This window comes from Metarhizium acridum (assembly GCF_019434415.1).
Source record: "Metarhizium acridum strain ARSEF 324 chromosome Unknown scaffold_276, whole genome shotgun sequence".
NCBI lineage: Eukaryota > Fungi > Ascomycota > Sordariomycetes > Hypocreales > Clavicipitaceae > Metarhizium > Metarhizium acridum.
Window position 1 is genome coordinate 834,723 of NW_027094025.1, and position 21,899 is coordinate 856,621.

At 54.4% G+C, this 21,899-nt stretch overlaps 4 protein-coding genes across 6 annotated transcripts; 1 reads left to right on the plus strand and 3 right to left on the minus strand.

Annotated features, from left to right (window-relative positions):
* Nucleotides 1-1,052: 1,052 nt before the first annotated feature.
* J3458_013300 (uncharacterized protein) lies at nt 1,053-2,736 on the plus strand (the record flags this gene model as incomplete). The annotated part of the gene is made up of 5 exons (XM_066120361.1): nt 1,053-1,409; nt 1,469-1,880; nt 1,953-2,084; nt 2,147-2,483; nt 2,562-2,736. The coding sequence occupies 5 exons, from the start codon at nt 1,053-1,055 to the stop codon at nt 2,734-2,736; spliced, it is 1,413 nt and encodes a 470-aa protein (XP_065974648.1).
* On the minus strand, nt 2,099-7,060 carry J3458_013301 (uncharacterized protein). Its single transcript, XM_007816552.2, has one exon. It carries the CDS (start codon nt 6,003-6,005, stop codon nt 3,219-3,221), a length of 2,787 nt encoding a protein of 928 aa, XP_007814743.2. The 5' UTR covers nt 6,006-7,060; the 3' UTR covers nt 2,099-3,218.
* An 874-nt stretch (nt 7,061-7,934) lies between these two features.
* Nucleotides 7,935-13,280, minus strand: CTF1BETA (Cutinase transcription factor 1 beta). Of its 3 annotated transcripts, XM_066120362.1 has the most exons (6): nt 12,510-13,280; nt 12,357-12,385; nt 11,832-12,076; nt 11,262-11,302; nt 10,789-11,196; nt 7,935-10,676 (listed from the first exon to the last, which is right to left on the minus strand). In XM_066120362.1, the coding sequence occupies exons 1-6, from the start codon at nt 12,735-12,737 to the stop codon at nt 9,015-9,017; spliced, it is 2,613 nt and encodes an 870-aa protein (XP_065974649.1). In that variant the 5' UTR covers nt 12,738-13,280; the 3' UTR covers nt 7,935-9,014. The 3 variants fall into 3 exon arrangements, with proteins under 3 accessions (XP_065974649.1, XP_065974650.1, XP_065974651.1); XM_066120363.1 differs by having other exon boundaries at nt 11,832-12,385; XM_066120364.1 differs by having other exon boundaries at nt 8,223-10,676; nt 10,789-12,076.
* Nucleotides 13,281-17,738: 4,458 nt separating this feature from the next.
* Nucleotides 17,739-20,062, minus strand: J3458_013303 (uncharacterized protein; the record flags this gene model as incomplete). Its single annotated transcript, XM_007816550.1, has 4 exons — nt 17,739-18,645; nt 18,714-19,039; nt 19,114-19,544; nt 19,726-20,062. 4 exons carry the CDS (start codon nt 20,060-20,062, stop codon nt 17,739-17,741), a joined length of 2,001 nt encoding a protein of 666 aa, XP_007814741.1.
* Nucleotides 20,063-21,899: the final 1,837 nt, after the last annotated feature.

Sequence of the window (21,899 nt, forward strand, 5' to 3'; positions counted from 1 at the left end):
ATCATCAATGTCATAACACTACAACAAAGTGGGTTTGAGAAAGGATGACGTCGGCATGTCCGTCTAAACGAAACCGCTCATGAAGCCCGAAAATCTGGCATTCCAAACAGTCACGGAGGGCGATTGTTCTGTCCCTCCATCTTTCAAAGCCAGGGCTTCCTCGCATGGATCGCAGGTGATAACGCCCTTCTGCCGCTCACCCACTGCATACAGATAACAGCGTGCGGGCTCCTAAGAATAGACCAACCGGGTCGTATCTCTACAGGTTGCTGGTTGCCTTTCTCGACCACGGTTGGAATAGATGCCTGGTCATCCTCCGAGGAACACTGCATGCGCATAGTCGGCATGGTCAGCCCAACGCTGCGCTCGCTGCATACGCGAACCTGCAGGCTGCCATCTCGCGCTGCCCGCCGCAGACAGCCTTCCCGTTTGTAAGGTCTCACGGAGAGGATCCGTCTTCACAGCACCATGCTCAGAAATTGCCCCTCGACTCATCACCACATGGCACGTTGAAATTGGGTGGATCGCGCGGCCGGCCCACCCCAAATTTCTTCGCGGATAATCAAAATACCAGCGTTCTTGCGCCAGATGCGTACGCTCGTCGTTCAAGTAAACTTGCTGCGGATGACGCCACTCCTGCTTTCTATCGATCCGAGCAGGGGACTCGGTGCCAATGGGAGAGCCGAGTGCAGCCAACGCTCGGCAGGGGCTTGGCCAGAAAACTACATAGGTATGTAGTTGCATGAGAAAGCGCTGCTCCTCATCCCATGTCCTGCTGTGCGACGCCGGCAATAGACTTTTTGTCAAGTATTGTCAAAATGGGCAGTTGGGAGTTGCCATGGCGGCCTTTGCTTTTTTTCTTCTCTTGGCCCAGCTTGATATTGCTCTCCCTGGTCCTGATGGTACAGTCAGAACCTCTCATCTAATACCTGCCCTCATCGTCGGTGAAACTCTTCTTGCAGCCGAGAGGTACATATTGTCTTGGAGCTGTTAGGCTCTACCGCACTTCTCGCCAGCAGGCCTTGCATCACTGGATATCGAGCATCGTCAAGATGAGCAACGTGGACAACATGTCTGAAACGCAAGCAGACGAGCGCCCGTCCTCGGCACACCACAGGCCGGTCAAGGTTGTCAGCAGTGGTGACTTGGCAGCAACCTCATCGGCACTCGACGTCCCAGCCAGTCCATCCTCCGCGATTCCCCGCGACTTCTCGTCGCTGGACATTGCGTCCAGGCGAAGATTCAAGAGCTACCGTCTGCACGGCGAGTTCGAGAAGCCATGGCTCGCAGATCCGGCCATGAACAAGACAAAATGGAACAACTGGATCGTGAGGGGCTTCATCCTCCTCGGCCTCGTCCTCGCCGGCGTAGCGTGCGTCTTCCTAGTCTGGCCATACAAGGACGGGCCTGTAAGTGATTCACCCTCTGTCCATCTCACGAAAGCACTCAGTAACAAAAGCATTCCCAGTACTGCCTCGTCTACGAAGACCACTTCACCTCCTTCAACAAGGACATCTGGTCGCACGAGGTGCAGCTCGACGGCTTCGGCACAGGCAGCTTCGACTGGACCACCACCGACGCAAAGAACTCGTACGTCGACGCCGAAGGCCTGCACATTGTTCCCACCCTCACCAACGAGTCCACGCCCATCACCAACAACGACCTCTTCGCCAACTACACCCTGGACCTGACCAAGGACGGCAGCTGCACCAGCACCACCAATACCTCCTGCATCACCACCTCGGACCCCAAGAAGGGCGCCATGATCCCCCCGATCCGCTCTGCCCGCCTCTCAACAAAGGGCAAGAAGAGCATCCGGTACGGCAGAGTAGAAGTCGTCGCCAAACTCCCCAAGGGCGACTGGATCTGGCCCGCCATCTGTAAAGAAAAATCACCCCCCCTTTACCCCCCTTCACCCCCAAAAAAGCCTTCCCATCTAACAAGCCTCCAAGGGATGATGCCCGAAGCCTCCACCTACGGCGAATGGCCTCGCAGCGGCGAGATCGACATCATGGAATCAAGAGGCAACTCGCGCGCCTACACCGAAGGCGGCCGCAACTACTACTACGGCACCCTCCACTGGGGTAAGCACCATTCTCACCACTCTTCAAAACAAAATCCCACAAGCTAAAATCCATCCAACAAGGTCCCACGGCCGAAAAGGACAGCTACTGGCGCACCACCAACGCAAAGATGCTCCGCCGCGGCGACTTCTCGCGCGGCTTCCACACGTTCGGCGTCCAGTGGACCCCCAACTACATCTACTTCTACATCGACAGCCGCGCACACCAAATCATGTTCATGGGCTTCGACCGCGCCCGCCCGCTCTACGACCTCGGCCGCTTCGCCAGCATGGCCGAGAACCAGACACTGCTGGCGAACCCGTGGGCCATGTCCAACTCCACCACGGGCAACGCCCCCTTCGACCAGAGCTTCTATTTGATTCTCAGCGTGGCTGTCGGCTCCAAGAACGGCTGGTTCCTGTATGTCCTCCCCCTCCCCGTCTCCAAGCTTGAGTCCCCATGTAACTTATTCGTTATTTTTTTTTTTTTTTTTGTAAGGGACCACGTTGGCGATAAGCCCTGGATCGACGGTGCCAAAAACGCCCAGTGGACCTTTTGGGATGCTGCTGCCAAGTGGCTGCCGACCTGGGGCGAGGGCGCCGACCGCGGCATGACGGTCAAGTCCGTCAAGATGTGGCAGGCTGGGCAGTGTGGCTCGTCGAGCGAGCTTTAGGAACGGACATGGAACGAGGCCGCTATAATCATGTGCGAGGTCAATGTATTCGTTGTCAGGGGTTGATAGGACCCTTGTATTCTCTGAAAAATAGCATTTGGGCATTCTTGTTCGATGGGTCCGAACACAATTTAGGTCACGTTATGAGAGACCGAAATATATTACAGACCGAAGGCAATCATCATTTAGTCTCGCCACGTGGCCTTGAGCGCGTAGTAATCATGGACAAGGCAACACACATCTGAAAGCTTGGCAAAACAACAAACACAGATTCAAAGCACAATGACGGAAAAAAACTCCTTGCTGCCGCCCCCCGCCTGTATATCTATAATGTGTACCCGAATAGAGCAAAACTGCGGCCGCCATGGCGACCATTTGGTCTGGCATAAATGCGGCCTTCGTCAAAGTAACCCTCCATAGTCCAATAACAATATTCTTAATGTTTCCAATACAAGTAGGGGTATAATCGTCTCATGCCTTCTTCACCTCTTCCCCTGCGCGCCGTTCTCAGCTGCCTTGCGAAACAACCTCTTCGTGCCACCAACTCGACCCAAGTCACCAAATCTATTCCTCTCATCTGGTGGGGGAATCCTCCTCTCACCACTAACTTGACGAACCTTCTCCTTGACACTCTCTACCCAAGCTTTGTTCTCTTCACTCATTTCAACCTTCTTGCCTGTTGGCCCGGCAAGACCAAGAAATGAGCTATCATCTTCAAACCAGCTGAGACGAGACCCGGGTCTGGAGCGAGTTGATTCTTCTGACGACGGCGTATCAGCGGTCGGGGTGGCTATGGCGGGTGTCTTGGGTCGCAATCTCGGCAGCTCGCTGTTAGCGGCACCAATGCTTCTCCTCGTTTTGCGAATATTGAGCGGTGTAACGGGGGAATGCTCAGATGAAACCGCAGCAGCCGAAGCTGGGCGGTTTGGTGGGCTCGATCCCGCCCCCATCGCAGATGGTGTAGAGCCGCGCGGGACGTCTTGAACTTCGATCCTGGCAGCCTTTTCTTTTCCGGCCGAGCGACGCCCATGGTGACTCGCGTACTCCTTCAAGTACTCACTCAAGTCGGCCCACCCGCCGCCAACTCGAACCATGACACGTTCACCATGCTCGCCAACACATCGGATGAAGAGCTTGATGGGTGGTTCGCCGGTCGATCGGGATAGATGATAGACCTTTATCTCCTGTTGGCCCCGGGTAGGACGCGGTCGTGTACTTCTTGCCGGCGACAGGGTGAAAGAGGGCGTCGCAGTGCGAGACGACAGGCCTGATGTGCTCCTTTTGAACATCTCCTTGGATGATTTCTTCTTAATCCGAGGTAACTGTAAGTCCGGGGGATTCAGGTTGACGGCAGGCGTCTCGGCTGACAACTTGATCTTAGCTGGTATTGACTCAATAATATCGCTGATCTGTTGACGCAGCTGCTTGTCCCCAGTGCTGTCTCGTCGATACGTAGGCCCTGCTAGTTCAGATACTGACATAGAGTCATCGAAATCATAGACAAATGAGCCTTCGACAAGCGTCTTGTCAAACATAGAGCTGTCATTTTCGGGAACTGACGTAATGACAGGGCTGTCAAGTAGACCATTTGGAGGCGAAGAGTCCCTCGTGTCGTCCAAAGGAAGTGGTGGCGAACTGGGAGGGCTGTCATCAACAAATTGGGCCTCGCGGATCCGGTCCCGAGGCACTGGGGGAGAAGCCGATACTTCAGGCAAATCACTGGTCAGATCAAACCGGCTTGTGTCTCCATCTCCATGTATCAGAAAGCTTTCGGGGGAGCTGCTATGATGTGTGGTACTTTTGCGAAGCCGAGGTAGATCCGCTTCATCTCCTCCTTCCTCTTCTTCGTCCACCGGCGACATGGACCTGGTAATGCCTGACATATCGTGCTCTGTTGGCGAGTCATTGTCACCAACAAATATTAATTGGTTGGCCTGAGCGGAAGATTCTAGCGCAAGTTCGGAATCAAAGGATCCTTCGTCAGATGGAGTTCTCGGGCCGTTATCTTCAATGGACTGTGGTTCTCTTGCATCACGGCTAGATAGACCATCACTGGCCGATATCTGGGGTACATTATCATCCTTGACACCTGATGAAACAGGGATGGCGGATGTACTACCAGGCTTCGGAGAAACCGTTAACATGATGGCGATCCCAGAGTCATCTGTGGGCAGATCGCTAGGCCCAGATGATGTGCCGTCGATGATATCCCTAGGAGCTTGTGCTGAAGGTGACTTGGAAGATTTTTGCCCCTTTGCCGACCTGGACCACTCTGTTTCGCGGATCTTTCTCTCGCAGGCAGCCACCCACTCGCTGTAGCTGCGCTCAACGGCTTCCATACGATCCAGCCAGCTGTCCGGAATTGTGTCGTCCATTCCCTCCAAATTATCAAGCATGTAGTCCAATGCTCTGCCAGGAGTTGCGACCTTCTTAATAAGAACTTTGTTCATAACCTCAAAGTCACTACGATTCAGTGTCGGTTTCCGGACAACAGCCCCTCTGCCATCAACCTGAATTGACCTTCTAAGTGGCTTGGAAATAGCAGTCCAGCCAGCCTGGACTCCAGCCTCGGCGTCCTCAAGCGCGTAAAGCAAGGACGGAACACGTTGCAGAACAGCTAGACGGCTGCTCCATATTCGCAGCAGTTGGTTGAGTCTGGAGATGTTTGGTAGTGTCTGGACGACAATTGTCGTGACAACTGCGGAGAGATCCTCCATCTTAGTATAAGCAGAGGTACGAGGCATTTCCTTGCTTGATATTGACAGCGGTGTATTCGGTCCCGAAAGGGGCAGGATGTGGTTCGTCAGGACTTGGCTCTTGATCTCTTCCAGTGCCAAGCCATTCATATCTCGATGTATTTCTTCAATTCTCCGCTCGTACAGAGCCACCTCTTGAGCGGGTAGGCTGCCAGTATACTCGCTTCCAACAATCTTTGGCACGTTGGCTTGTAATGACAGTCTTGGCAGTGTGTTATTGGGAGTCACAAACCCAGCAGAGGCGCTCTCGAGAGGCCACTCCCAGCTGGAAAGCTCGTCAATCCACTCCCATATTCTTTGTGAAGCGACCGCTGCTCGCATAGCAAAGTCTCGCTCGGCAGCAGACGCGCCATCTAGGCAGCCTCGCAGGGCCCCGTTGCCTGAAGTTAGGGCCTCGACGGCTGTGGTTGGGCTCAAATGGGGGAAGATGTCATCTCCCGTGCGAGGTCGGGCGGGCGACTGCGGAACGAGGGAGAGCCTCTTAGGCTTCAGGAGGAACGGCGGGTCGGTCATTGTGTCTTGTCGAGGATGTCGTCGATGGCAGCGATGGTTCTATGATTTTTACAAATCAGCACCGACGCAATGGCAGCATGGTCAGTTCATGACCCTGGAAAGATGAGAATGTTGATGCGAATTGAAGTATCGATGCACATAGTCGAGTGCTCTTTGAAGACGGCCAAGGCAAAATTGATAGTACACAGCCAGGTGGTATGAAAAAGGTGGTGCGTCTGCCTGGGCGTGTTCTCGTTCAGCTTGCAGGAAACAAGTAGGCGGAGCACAGAAGAGAATGTGAGACACGCTTCCGTACAATGCTCCAGCGCAAAGCATACAAGACAAAAAAGGGCAACGCAGAAGAGAAATGCCAGTCGAACGCCGACAGGTGGCGGCCACCTGCTTAGCCCCGAAGGTTGACGGGAGGGTAAGAAGGGAAGCAGGTCGTCAAGTAAACCTGGGCCGGGAACTTGACAGCCGCCGGGAGGCGCGTGCGTGCAGGACGATCGGGCCGCTGCGCTGCCAGGCCCAAAGTCTTTTGTTGTCGTCTGACGATTCAGCTATAAGGGTAGCTTTGGGCTTCGGATGAGGCGGCGCCAAGCTTACGAGGCCGGAGGCAAATGGCCAGACGCGTCTGGTGGGGGATGGATGGATAATGATTGGGTGGTGCCTTGGATTCGCTCGTCGACTTGCTCCTTCGGTCCAGTTCTGGTTGGAGGAGATGGGACGAAGAAGGTGGACAAGTAGGCTAAACTGGTAGAAAAGAGACGGATTAGGAAAACGAACAACAGCAGCCAAGGGAGAGTGAAAAAAGAGGGTGTGGGTGGCGTGCTACTAAGGAACGGATTAGATTAGCAAGTGAGTGATTGTGAATGCGGACAAACTGCCGCTGAGTCGAAGTCGAGAAATCGAAGCATAAGTCGAAAAGGAGAAGCAAAGGAACGTTGAGCGAATGTGGGTTGTTAACGACGAAAGGAAGGAGCGAAGGGTTAAGAATGTTAGGAGACGAGAGAGACGAGAAGACAAGAAGGAAAGAGGCCAGTTGACGGAAATGAAAATTGACGCCTGCATCCGCGCTTTCCTCCGTAGATTGCACTCGAGCCATACGCACCGGTCAGCAAGCCCTCCGGTTCGATTATGAAGCCTCAGTCCTTCAATCCATTTTCCCTCATCCGCCCGCAACCACACGCTTCAATGCAAGTGATTCGACGCTATCGACGGAAATACAGAGGGTCCTGGGTCCCAGATCCTCCTGCTGTCCGACCAACCGTCCAAGAGCTACCTAGCGTCGTCGTTTTTTTTTATTGTGCTGCCTACTTGATGTCTTCAATCTGGAGTAACTTGGCTCAGGGGTTCAACACGCCATCTCGGCTATCAGGGGTTCGCAGGCGGGTCGCGGAGACGCACACGCACAATTGGGGTGAGTTTGGCAGGCAAAATAATTCCATGCATGGAAGATTGACGTGCAGGATGCAGGGGGAAAAAAAAAACAAGAAAGACGTTTGGCAAATTAATACGGAGTAGTGACGAGATTGGAGCGTCGCTGCCGTTTTCAAACTCCTCCAGCCTCTAGAATTCTTGCGGCCCCCCCTTTTGTTTTACGCCACACATCCAAGAAGCACATCGTGGAATCGTCTTGAGACACAAGTTAGTTACAACACATCTGTCGTGGGCCGCATTTTAAAGTACGTACTCCGTAGGGGCCCCGCCTTTGCCGCATTCCTGTGAGCCCTAACGCTGGTACGACACGGATGATGCTCTACGCAACGGTGTTGATGGGCATTAGCCTGCATAAACCCGGAGAGATGCTCAAACACGGTGGAGCAGATTGTCACAAGGAGCCTTGATGCAATGAAGTGGAAGCCGGTCTTGGAAACCTGGCCAACTCAACCACGCTCGGGACACAATAACGAAGCTTTGGACACATGCCGCACCATGTGATTACAGAGATATTAAATGACTGCTAACTAATTAATGATCAGTCGACTTGTGGCAGAACGAGAATGAGCCATTACAAGTACCAACTGAGTCCTGCTGCAACAGACGGGTAATGGACGTGGCACTCTGAGGTTCACAATGTGCACTCGAATGTTCCAAACACTAACATCAGTAGGTTAGACACGGTATCACCAAAAAAGAGCACACCGAGTACTTAGCAACCAGCACCACTCATCCTCGAAGGCTCCAGAGAGGTATCTCTCTCCACAAGACCCTGGACCCCCCGGCAGAACCCTGTAATCGAATTATTGATACTCCTTTTTTGGTACTCCGTAAGATTAAAGCGATAATAAAAGTACCGATTAGTCGAGACTGCTTATTGGCCCTAATACTCGCAAGACACATCGTTGGAGCCTTCGCTGCCTCTAGGGTATACGTTGGTACAAAAGGCCTGCAACATATTTGCGATACCTACCTCTAGGTACCTACCTAGGTAGGTACCCAGGCATGTACAGGGTATTTGGCGTACAATTTACAAGATCAACAACATCAGATACCCCCGCACTATCCCAACCATGCGAAGTCCCGAACCTGAACAATACGGAGTACACGCCTGCCTTTTGAATCACAAAAGGCACACCCACAACACAACTCTCCTACACCTCAAGAGTTCGTCCAAACCCAAGTTAGCAATCTCCTCCTTGAATACTCCGCACACAAGCACCAGCCTTCTGGCCCAACAAGCAAGTCTCACTCTCCCTTTTCAGACAGCCCAAGGAGCCATCTTTGCTCCCATCAGCACGTCATATTAAATCCCATCTTAAGAGTCCACCTCCCTTGTATATACGTTCATCATGCTGCCCTGTACGGTTGAGCAGACCGGCTTGTCATCAGACTCATTAACTCCAGACCGTGGCAAATGATGGAGCTACACAACGTCACGGGCAGACACAAGACGGAGTGATTGCATCAAGAGTCATTTCTCATTCCCTTTGACCGATAGTACACTTGGCGCCGTGAATGCATCCTATATGACCAAAGCAAAACGAACCGTCCCAAAAAAATAAGAAGAAAGAAGAAAGAAAAAAAAAATTACATAACACTAGCCTCTAGCTGCACAGCCTCGACGCCCATGTTCGTGTCCCCTTCGTTATCCAACGCCGTTAGATCCAGCGTCTCCTCCATCAACTTTGCCGTGCTGGCATTGTCAAACAGCCCGACGGCCAAGTCGTCCGCCCCAATAGGGTTGGGGTTGGGATTGGGATTGGGATTGGAGCCGACGTCGGGAAACTGCAGCCACTGGTCGACGTCAAAGTCGGTGCCGGCGACGGCGTTCCAGTCAAACTCGTCGTGGCCCTGCATGAAGTCGAGGTCCATTGTGTCGAGGTCGACGAGCTGCGCTTCCGACTGGCCGCTCGCGCTGGGCGTGAGCTGCGCCGAGTCAAAGTCCGTCTGGGGCGGGGAGTTGGCCGAGAGCTCGAGGGCGGCGGCGTTGACGGTGGCCGGGGGCGGCATGGGCATGGTCCTGAGGGGCTTGGGCCTCTCGGTAAAGAGGGACTCCGAGGCCGTCATGTACGGCAGGTTGTCCGGGGGTGGCGTGGTCTGGGCGCCGAACCCGGCGGGCAGATCCGTCTTCATGGCCGAGAGGGCCTGGTGGCCGGCGTTGGCGTTGATGTCGATGGCGGCCTTGCGGAGGGCGGCGTCGAGGAAGCCCGTTGCGTAGTCGGCGGCCGCGTAAATCTCGCGCAGCTTCTCCATGACGCGCATGCACTGGCGGAAGCCCCGGGTGGCGCGGTCCCGGGCCTGCGGGGAGGGCGACTTCATCTCGAGGAGGTGGATGATCATGGCGGGGAGGATGACGGTGACGCCCGTCGTGGGGAGGAACTTCTCCAGCCGGAGGTACTGCAGCTCGGCGGCCATGCGGGTGATTTGGGCGGCGGCGTCGCGGACGCGCAGGCGGGACATTTCCTGGACCTGGCGAGACGTGGTGGGCGCCTGGGTGGGCGACGAGGGCAGGAACTGGGGGCGGTGGAGGGCCGAGACGGTGGTGTGGTAGACCATGTGCAGGAGGGTTCGCTGGATGGCAACGGTCGACCTGCCGTCCTTGACGTCGAGGGGGTTCAGGGGCCGGTACTGGCAGACATCCGGGAGCGAGGCGGCCCAGGCGCTGAGTTCGAGGTCGACGGTGTTGACGCCGTCCACGTTGTCCATCTGTTTGTTGGGGAACAGCATCATGGTGCTGTTTGTCGTGTTCTCGGGCTTGACCTTGTCACGGATGAGCACCGAGTACTGCGTCTTGAGCATGTGGCTGATGCAGAGACACAGCTTCGCCTTGGAGATGCACATGGCGGCCAGCTGGCGCTGCATGGCCACGTCTCGCATGAGGGTGCATTCGGGGGGCACGACGCTGACGCCCTCGGCGAGGGGCCGCATGTCGAAATCGCTCTCCACGAGCATGGGGACGTCAAAGTCCTCGTCCTTGATGCGGGTCGGGCGGCGCATGCCGAGGGCAATGAGGCGATCTCGCATGAAGCACGACCACCATATGCGTTTCCAGAGGCGCTGCTTGGACGTGGACATGGACGTTGACCCGGGGTTGCGGTGCAGGCCGATGGTGTGGGCGAGGGAAATGGCAACGCCCATCCAGTGCCAGGTGTCCTTTTGGTCGTCGGGGGTCTCGTACCAGTATGTCATTTGCATCAGGGACTGGACGAGCACGAGGCGGTCTTGTTCATAGTCAAAGTCGTAGAGGAGCTAGCACAATGTCGGTCAGCACATGCGATACTCGTCGTGTCACGAATCTGTTGTTCAAGGGAGGAAAATTCACAGAAGAAAAGAAAAAAAGAAAGAGAGAGAGACAACATACCCTTGTCTTTTGGAAAAACGCCTTTCTAGCAGCCTTTCTTGACGAAAAGCCCGCCTCCCTCAAATGCTTCATGTCGACAAAGGCCGTCGCCGAAAACATGATGCTCTGGTAGAGCAGCAAGCTCGTCTGGCCGTTGACGCCATCCCTGCGATCGACAATGCTCAAGAAGTGGTGCAAGTCGATGAGCGGCATGTACGGATAGACGTACTCAATGTAGCTCTGCAGCAGCGCGTTCTGCAGCGAAACGTTGGGCAGCGTCAAGGCGCCCTTGAGCGCGAGATACTGCACATCCTCGGGGGCGATCTTTGCAGGCAGCGGCCTCACAAACGCGGGAAGCTGGGATCCGGCATCGGGGAGTTCGAGCGAGTTTAGGAACTGCGCCGTGCGGCCGTTTCCATAGGACGAAGTCTAGAACCCCTTTGTTAGTAACGGCGTGGGCGGGGGGTGTTGGAACAGCAAAAAGAATGCCGTACCTGGCTGACGATGCTGTCATGGCGATATCCGGATCGTTGATCTGTCAAGTCGGCACGGTTAGCTTACCGGGTCATTGATGGCTTGGCTGAATGCGTCTACAAGGGGTCAAGTGGTCAAGTGTTTGGTAGTCACAACTCCACAAGCGCCTTGTCCTTCTCATGTGTGCCCCCGCCGCCTTTGGCAACGCCACGAGCAGATCCAAAATAAGATTTTGCACAAGCCAATTCACATGTGAAAACAGCCGTCGTCAAGCAGGAACTCGTGGTGATGATCATGTGGGGCAGAGAGGCACGAGGGTCAAGTTTGGGGAATGTGGGGCCATTGAACTTGGAGAGAGCCCTCTGAATGCGGAGTGTCGGCGCCGGAAGAGCGCATCCGCCGCGGCGTCATACCAATGGGTCCATGTTTTTGTGAAAACGACGAGGGCCCATCGGGAGGCGAGGTGAGTGGAGGTGAGGGAGGCCAGCCCACACCGAACGGGTGGTCAAGGGCTGAAAAGGGGAGCTCTGCCCGTGGGGCCATTCCCAAAAAAAAAAAAAAAGGAGAAGTTTTTGCGTCAAAAAACTTACAGAGCATATGCGGCACGTGGCCGTCACTGTTCTTGGGCAACAAGGGCGTCGCTCCGTCGGGACTGTTTGACGAAAAGGCGGACACGCTGCCGGTTCGGTGCATGTGCGAAACGTCAGGGTTGCTCATGGACAGCGGCGGCGTGGCCAGGGACGTTGAGCCGGCGGCGGCGGTGGTGGCAGTGGTGGCACGGAGCTGTGCCTCGGCTGAGCCTGGGCCCCCGGCGCTGGGGGTGACGAGATTCTTTCTGATAAAAAGACGCGGTGTCAGCTTGAAAGATGGACATTTCGGAAGGAATTCAGCTCTGACGCTGGAGCGCAGCAGACGGCGGACCAGAAGGCCACCAACTGCCTCGCAGTATGGCACGGAAGCAGCCCAGATAGTCAATGGCAAAAGCGGATGAGGCGGGGACGTGGCCATATTTGCAAGAAAAATAAAGCAGGCAGCACGGGTGAACGGGGCATTTCCGGGGGCGCCGGGAGCGGGCAATCGGATCAAATTCAAGCGGGGGCTCCAATTCCACTTACTTTCGCCGACGGCTCTCCTGCACGATGCACTGAGAAGAGGTTAGCTTGTCAAGCGCCCAAAAATAAGCATCAAGAATAAAAACAAGGTAAACGGCAACAAAAGGCAAAAAAAAAAATATGCAGCCGTCCAAAAAGAAAGAGTTGAGAGCTCACCTCGACGTTATCCCAGCGGCAATTGCCACAGGGTGCTCCCTCAACCACGTCGCAGCGCACCTTTCGCGCGCGACACGACACGCAAGCCCGGGCGGCTCTGCGCTTGGTGACTTTCTGAGGGCCGTTGGACTCGTCGCCCCCCGCGGCTCTCTTCTTGCTGTTGGTCTTGTCGCCCGAGTCTGATTGTGACGAGGCCGGCGAGGCGCCATTTATTGATTCCGATGCCATTGTGTAGTTTTCTTTTTGGGTCTCCCACGTCCTCCTGTCGATGGGTGTTCTAGAAAAAAAAAATATACGGCAAATTTGTCGGCCGTGCTGATTGAATAAATATGAGGCTTGAGAGAAAAAACGTATTCCACTTCCAGTCAAGGATGTATGTCGTTGGAATGTAAATTGCCCGTGACGCAGGTCAGATGCTGAATGTGTCTTTCAATTGGCGCTATTCTTCTGCTCCAGGGATGCTGATCGCCGTAGCTTCTCATTGAGTCTCGAAACGGATTTTTCTCTTCTTCCTTCTTTCTAAGATAAAGAAGTTGCGGGATAGTTGCTGACGCAATGGACGATTTTCCGTAGCCGCTGCCCAATTTCCGCTCGGTGCTAGAACGGTTGCTAGTGAAAAGTGTAAACTGGTGCGCAGTCTCCGTATAAACGGCCTCGAGTCGACAAGCTACACACACAAAAATCCCAAGAGCGGAGGCGGTCCAAAGGATGAAGGATGATGCCGAAGCAGAGCAGAAGAGAAGAGGAGGAAAAAAAAAGGACGAAGCTCTCCTTTCTGACAAGGTCGGGTAAATAAATCCGGGGGTGGGTTTCGTGACTCCGGGGGGCGTGGAAAGCTATTATATCTGACGAATTCACTCACGGCCATGGTAGCTGGTTCTTGACGTGGGATTGCGCCTCGCCTCCAGTACCGGAGGCCCGCACCGCACGCCTTGACGAGGCCCCGTCCGACCTTTGGGCTGCGAGGCCGGAGTGGATGTGGCGTCGTGCACTCGAGGTCATGTTGAATATGGGGGATGTGTGGGGATCCGCCATGGAATGGCACGCTGCGTGACATTGCGCCCTTCACCTTGATCGGTATTGGCTGCCCTTTTTTTCTTACCTTGGCCTGTGCCTGGGCAACTTGTGGTGCCCGAGGGCTCCGTACTCTTTTGCGCTGCCAAAGGCCTGCCGATGGATGACGGGACGACTCGGCTCGACTCGAACTCGTCTGCGTCCTGTCTGGAGAGTGGGCGTCATTGCTGCCCTCTCTCTCCCTCTCCTCTGGCTCTCGCCCGCAAAATGCTGCACTTGATTGACAGCGTGCTAGCACTGCTGATGAAAACTAGCGGCTACCGTCATCATCACGGGCTGCTCCACCAGACGAGGCCCTCCAGCATCCGGTGGAAGTGGCGCTTTCACGTTCCGTCCAAGAGCGTGGATCACCGGTTCTCCTCACGGTGAGCTGCAGTCAAGGGGCGCAAGGTTTCCGCGTCCAGTCTTCACCGTGGCCATGGCATTACGGAGCAGGACCCTCCCCAACGCCGTCCGTGGACCACGATGGCTTCTTGCCGCGTCCTGTGCTCGTCAACCTACCGAGCGTGCCCCCCCGCAGCCAACGCAGCCCAACTCCCGCGACCAGTTTCCAACGAAACGCTAGCCTAAGCGCATGGTGTGAAATCCTCCAGTCGCGGTTGGACCAGTCGCTTGGTTGCAGATCCACGTCCGGAACTTGCCTTGAACTCTGTTGGCCCCTCGTACCCCATGTTTTATCCCTTTCAAGGGGCCTGTCGCAACTCCAGCACGGAGTCACTGACGTGTTCCTTTTTTGTATTAAAAAAATAAAAATAGTAAAAAATAACCAAGTATCTTGGATGACCCGCGCAAGGAGCGCTTGCTTTGCAGCCGCCCCCGTCGCTGTAGATCCAACCGCGGCCGTGCTACAATTTCTCACGCCCGCAATGTGCCAAAAAGGCGAAGCTGCAGGCCGTTTTTTCCCCAACACGCACCCCTGCCGTGGTCCGTCTGTCACGGGAGACGGCAGACTTTTGCGCCTGGTCTTTTGGTTCTTCTTCCAGATGTCAACAGGGCGTGGCAAGCGGCAGGGGTCAACTGGTGCGCGTACATGCATCAAGTAGTAGTTATTGTCTGGCACTATTGGTGGACCAATCTGCGGCCTGCACACGAAAGATGGTGAAATCTAACGTATTCCAAACAAAAACCTTGCTCGAGACGTCTGCACATCTGTCATTGAACCAAGTCTTCTTAAAAAGCCTGGCGAGGGCAGCGCCACACTGTGGTTCTTTAGCTGTTCGAACATTGAGGCCTTGTGCGGACCACATTAGTGGGGTCGCGGGCCAATCGGATAAGGTTGGATAAATAGTCCCTCACGCTCCTATAAATCTACAAGCTATGCCAAGTTGCCTCCATGTACTATATAAGTCTAGTCTGTACACATTACTACTACTAGTACCAGCCTCTGTTTTATCCGCGAGACCAATCACGCACCGCCAGACGTTGTATTGCTCAACGTGTGGGGCAGCGGCTCACCCACAGCATGAAGGCTTCCAACAGCTAAAGAGATTAGTAGTTCAATGGTTTGCTTCAAATGCTTCGCCCAGAACACGTCAACTGGAACTGCATCTGGGGTACGGAGTACGGGGTAGGGGAAGGGGTTGACGCGTCGTCGCCTTGGCCTTGCCCATGGCCCTTACACTACAACAACCCAAGATGAATCAAGAAAGCTGCATGTGTCATGACTCCGGTTCTTGTCACTTGGAGTCGACTTCACTCGCCGGCGAAGATGTCACCGGGGGTTGCCTGTTTGCTTGTATTCATGTGCGCGCCAGTTGCAGCACCAGAACAATGGCGAATGTCGCCCATTTGATATCATGTCTCAGCTCAGCCTCAACATCAATAACATCACCACCTCGACCGACAACCCCAGCTCCCGATCTGATGGTCAGCATCCCGCCCCGCGGGGAAAAAGTCAAACCTCACCTCAGCCCATCACTTCCATGCACACACCCGGAGCCCCGGGACGTGCCACCCTCAGAAATCGTCCAGAAATTGACGTGCTCCTGCACCCAAAGGGCCGTGAATGACACCCTTTGGCATCGTAAATCTCCACTCACCCGGTGACGTGTAGCAGCCGGCCTCTGCGGCAGCACACCACAAGTGCAAAACGCCCAGCGAGTCTACATGGGCAGCCGATTCACACGCAACCGTCTTCGGCAAACTTTTCGGGCCAGTGGAGCAGCCATCTCATTTTATTTCCAGGTGGTGAGCTGAAAGCAACCTGTGGCTTGCCCCCGTGAGCAGCACCCTTCTCACCCTTTTTGTTTCTCTCTTTAAAGCAGCCTGTCCCGTATTTGCAGATCGCATGTCATGGCAGCGTCTGCAGGGCTTTCTTCCCCCTCTTCCATTCCGGCCACCCCGGCCTTTCGTCATGCCGTTTTCAATCGAGCGGATCCGGGCCGGTGATCCTGCTGACTAAATTGCCATTCCGTTGACCTTGTTGCAACCGCTGTTTCTACACGAATGCAGCGTCTGTAAGGCGCAGTGAAGCAAAACTCCACAAGCCAGGAGTATTTGTCACCGCAAAAGTGGCGTGCGTCGAGGACGGGGGAGGCGGGGCATCTTTGATATTTACGAAAGAAAAAAAGAGAGGTCCATGGTCCACGGACTTGGGCCTTGTAATCCGCGGGCCCTGGGGAGCATCGCACTGCCGCCAGATGGCGTGGCCGATTGTCCCGTCGTCCTGGGCTTTGACCCTCCGGTTTGCGGTGTGCGTGTGTGTCCATAGATCTTCATCATCGCCGGCCATTTAGGTTCCGCTCAGACAGCTCTCCACCCCGGATCCGGTCAATCCCAAGCAATATACATACTCGCGCAGTTGACGTGGTGCAGACAATGGGACCAGCTCAGCTCCCATCACGATTCGAGAGCCCAGGCTCTGACCAGTCGTTGAATTTGTCAGCTAGAGTGTTCAGAAGCACATGAATGCCATGAATCGTGAAAGCAAAACACGTATCGTGCATATCAAACAGCAAAATCCAAAAAAAAAAAAAAGCACCACGTCTAGAAGCTCAAGCAAAAACCAACCAATAAACGAACGTCTTGAAAATATAACACATCCCTTTTCCCCATGCCCTCTCCGGACTTTTCCCCAGACCCCGTGCTGCCCGTCCCCAGACGCCTCCTTGCCAAACCTCCAGGGTAATCTACCGCTTGGCCCGCCTCGGTCCCCGACATAAACCCCTCGGCCTTCCGACCCTCCGAGGGGGATAGCGGCCCGCCGAGGCTACCTCCGAGCCCCAAACGTTGTATGATATTCCCTTTTTGTTCCCTGCCACCAAGACTCCCCTATCCCATCCATCACATTTCCTTCCCTCTCGCCGCCTAGGAACAAGACGTGTTCCAAACGAGACGGGCGTGACGATCCACCCTGCAACTGTTCGTCTTTGAGCCGGCACCCGCTGTGGTCAAACAAAGCCCCGGATATGCGGCGCGCAAAGGCTTGGGAAGAAACACCGCGGCAGGAGAAATGTTTCCGTATCCCACACTCTTCCCCGGCCCTCACCATGGATTCTGGGGGACCTGAAGTATGGAGGAGCGGAGCCGTCCCGGTTGACCGACGAGATCGCTCGCCTCCCCGCATCCGTCTGGGCCACTGGGTGACGGAGCATCCACACTGGACTTCTTCACCCAGATCGGCCAGTTACCGGCAACGGATTACAAACTTTGTCACCACTTGTGGTAACTGTGCCTGACCCTTTGCCAAAAATCCAAGTGTGGGGTACCCTGATACTACTCTTCTACGGGAACGTCGACACGACACCAACTTGAAAACGCACAGTGGCATATGCAACATGTTCTCGACAGTTGATTCAATTATCTCGCCGCCTCAAGGGTAGGCACACGCTAATGGAAGACTATGGCTAACGAATGTCTAGTATGTGCAAGCATGGAAACATACATTCAGGTATATATATACATATATATCGCTGAGTGGTAGTCGCCCAGTTGTCTTCGCTCAGGCTGGTTTCTCAAAGACAAACAAAACAGGAAAAAACAAACGCCACCTTGGAGACTCATATCCATTATTGAAAACCTGTTCCCCGGCTCTGGAACTCGTTGACCGAGCTCTCCGCCCTCCCCCCTTACATTGCCAGACTCATATTATCGACATGTCATTGCTCTCATCACGACTTCCATATTTTACCTTCTCTCGCGCCCCTCCCTTCTCTCTCACAGGCGACCTCGAGCTTCAGTGAAGCAGGAAGGGTTGTAGATGCGCTGCTTGATGTACGCAGTCAAGGCAACATCACCCCACTCCTCCCACTCATGCCAGTAGGCTTCGGGGAGTTCTGAAACACCGTCTCGTCGCGCAGCCTTCATGACCTCACGGGCAACAATGACGCTGGCCTCGCGAACCCGCTCAATCCTGGGATATATCAAGCCCTTGTGGATTTCCTCAGAGTTCAGTGAGCCGGCCAGGGCCTCAGCCGACGTGTACACCATGTTGTCCGTGACGCGTGAGGCCTTGGCAAGGATGGTACCGAGACCCAGTCCAGGGAAGATATAGACATTGTTGCCCTGGTTGGGGTGGTATGTCACTTCCCCAATTTCACCACCAACCTTGACGGTGATTGACTGGAATGGGGATCCAGAGGCGAAAATGACCGAGCCATCGGTCCATTGTACGGCTTGCTCAAACGTGCATTCTGCCTTTGTTAGGGGATTACTCAGGGGGAATAGGATAGGACGTCGGCCAAGGCCACCGGCATCAACCGAAGCCTTCAAGGCTCGGACCACGGACTCGGTGAAAATGCCAAACGTAGCAGCGAGACCAATCAAGGCACTGGGCTTGACATATTCAATCACCTCTTCCAGAGTACGGAATTGGTGGCCATTGTTGTCAGTGCGAGCAAAGTATTTCTTATGCTCTGCTAGTTTATCACCTCGGTCCTTGGTGACTAGGCCCTTGGTGTCAACAAGGAAGAACTTGTCGCGGGCTTCGGCCTCTGAGAATCCTCTACGAGTGTAGTACTCAACAAGCTGCTTGGCAACACCCACGCCAGCAGAGCCAGCGCCCATGAAGACTAGACGCTGCTCCTCAATGGGGACGCCAGACAAGTTGCAAGCACCGATGTATCTACTGATGTGTCAGTCTATGTGCTTCCGGGAGCTGTGAGGAAAGATACAATGTTCAAGTGAACGTACCCGCCGAGAACCACGGCACCGGTACCCTGGATATCGTCATTGAAAGCTCGGTGTGTGTTTCTGTAACGATCCAGGTAGTTGAATGCCTTTTCACTCTCAAAGTCTTCAAACTGGACTACCATGTTGGGGTACACTTCCTTCACAGCTTCCATGAACTCATCCATGAATTGCTGCTGGACCTCTAAGGAGGGGCGATTCTGTCTAAGACCCAGGTACATGGGGTCCTTCAAGTTGGCCTCGTTGTTGGTACCACAGTCCAAGACAATGGGCAAAGTCTTGGCAGGGTGAATGCCTGCGGCAGCAGTGTACAAGGCTAGTTTGCCAATCTGTTGGGAGTTTTGGTCAGTATGCTCGGGCGGGCCATGATGTAGGTCTAAAATGCTGTTCTGTTTCTGCTTACCGAAATACCCACACCATTCATACCCAGGTCTCCAAGGCCCAAGATACGAGACCCATCAGTGACGACGCAAATTTCGGGATCAGCGCAGGGCCAATTCCTAAGCATGGTTCGAATAGATTTGCGCTGCTTGATTGAAATATACAGGGCCTCGGGGCGAGTGTAGATGCTGGAATACTGCAGGCAGACGTCGCCTATGGTAGGTGTGTAGACCAAGGGCATGAGTTCGCGGATATTGTCCATCAAAAGGCGGTAGAACAAGTCAATGTTCTGGTCCTTCAGGTTTGAAAGGTACAGATACTTGTCGATGCCGGTCTGGCGAGTCTGGATCATCTTCATCGCTCTGGCGCACTGAGTCTGCAGGGACTCCATGGCATGCGGCAAGAGACCGGTGAGGTTCTTGCTAGCACGCTCCTCAGGGGTAAATGAGAGACCTGCAAGACGAATGGGCGGGCACTGTTAGTATGATGACATTCGAGGAATTGCCCACCGACTACTTCACGATGCGAAGAGCGACCATCCGAATGCGCGCATATATTGAACAAAAGCAAGTATCTACTGGATTCACCGCCCGGGCTAGGATCGGTGATGGAGAACGCGAGAGATACAACATACCCTTATTCCAGAGAGGCTCACGGATGATTTGATATCCGGCAGCCTGCGACTTGGCCAAGTACTCCGTGTTCCGTTCTTGCTGGACTTCGCCATAGGTGTCCTTGGCATAGCCACGGTGCTGGTCAAGAGCTGCCATCTTCATTGCTTCTTCGATAGCAGAGACGTCGACACTTGACATGGGATTGAAGAGAGCGAGTCTGCGGCCGGAAATTGACATTCGCTTATTAGATACAGATGTACGAGAAGAGCGGCCAGAGCCAATGGACGATGAGGGTGAGGAGGAACGAGGCGTAGAGACGTCTGAGCTTTCAGAGCCTTGAGGCGACGGCATTGGCATTGCTGTCAGAGGAGGAGAAGAAATCGCAGATGTGGGAGAGGGTGCTGAGGAAGCAGGAGACAATGATGCAGCAGCGGGAGCTGATGAAGAAAAATATACGGAAGAAGCAGGGCAACGCTGGCGGAGGGCGGCGGAAGCAGCTGAGAATCTTGCCGTCAAAATGGATGGGTCTTGCACACCTGCAGCAGCGAGGGATGGGAGATTTAATAAAAGCCTGGGGGATGACGGTCCGCCACGGAGAGGAGGCCAAGGGGACGCGACCAAGGTCGAGAGACGGTGCCGATGCATGTGAGGCAACTAGGGGAAGATGGAGATGGCTAGGAGTGACAAGGGCAGAAGAATTGCAAGTGCAAACTGGGAGGGACGGGAACGGGATCGACCGGGGCTTGTCGGAGGACTAGACTGACAAGTATGAGTGCGCCTAGGGGCTGGGTTTCAAGACTCGAAAGAGAGGCTCGAAAATCCAAACCAAAGACGCTTGACAGAGGCAAAAGTAAAAAAGGGTCTCGAGGATGCGTTTTGCGGATGGGTGGACTCGAGGTGGAATGGAACCCACGAAACTCTCGGGTGAGAAGTACCAGGTACTTTATGCTTTGTACCTTGGAGCTTCGGGCTTGTTGACCAAGTGGTGCGTTGCCGGTGTGGAGACGGCCAACAAAGTGAGATGTCAGCGGGCAGAACGAAGAAATGGCGGGAGGCAGGGAGGCGAGGAATAACAGGTATTGAAATAGGTAAAAATAAAAATGGAATGAGCCCAGATTAGCGTTAATGCCGCGGCATCAACATCTGGTGATGGTGGAGGCAGAGATGCAAATAAATGATTGAGCCACGGAGGGCGGCGGCGTGTTGCGCCGGAGAACGACGGACCACGACGACGGGGAAGGGTGGTGAATGGGAATGGATAACTGATGAGTGAGAGTTGGGGGTTCCAGATAATTTAAGCGCGCCCAAGAAGCCACAGGAATAACAGCCCGAGTTGTCAAGACGGCCAGCAGGACGCTCGCCCTCACGTAGAAGCAGCCGGAGGTGCAATCGGAGCAGCTTGACAGACTGCTCGGCCGGCCTGAGAATCCGAGGTCTAATGATGATTAGTCGCTAGGTTTCCGAGGTCGTTGGCTCCTTGCAAGCGGTTTCTCCCTAGTGGCGGCGCGCAAGGGCAAAAAGAACCCCACGAAAAGCATAAATCGAAAGTATGCTGCTCTGTTTGTGCTGCGTTCTGAGTCTCTTGAAAAACACTTCTCCTGCCAGCTGCTTCTTTGCATGTACGGAGAATAGTATTGGAAATAGTCAAGAGTGAGGTTTGGCAATGGCCCCAAAGGACAACCAGACGGCGCCACGTCGGCGCGAATCTGAATCCCAATTTTCTTTAGTCGAATTAATCGATATGATACCGTCAAATTGCCCCAACGCAGGGCACGACGGAATTAATTTGGGCCGCACGCCTGGCAAAGGAAGGCCACGGCTCCAATTGATGTTCATGGATGGGTGACTGACTGGAGCTAGGCTTGGTGCCGTTGTCGCTGCCAGCAGAAATTGTTGGGGCCCTATCACGACGACTTTGGCCATTTGTAACTGCTTTGTGTCTTTTGCCTCGGATATAAGCTACGAATGACAACAGAAGTACTCTGGACAAGACAAATGCCCTGTTGCTATTACTCCTCCATGTGTGGCCTGACCCGAGTTGACTGCAAGCCAGCTCGAAACAAGCCTGGGCGCGGACTGTAGTCAGGTTGATGATGATTTGCTCGACTTGACCGTCTGTCCATTGGAAGAATGGCAGGCTGATCGGGGGCCGTTGCCGGAGGATGGCACCCCGGTGAGATGAAAGTCGACTTGC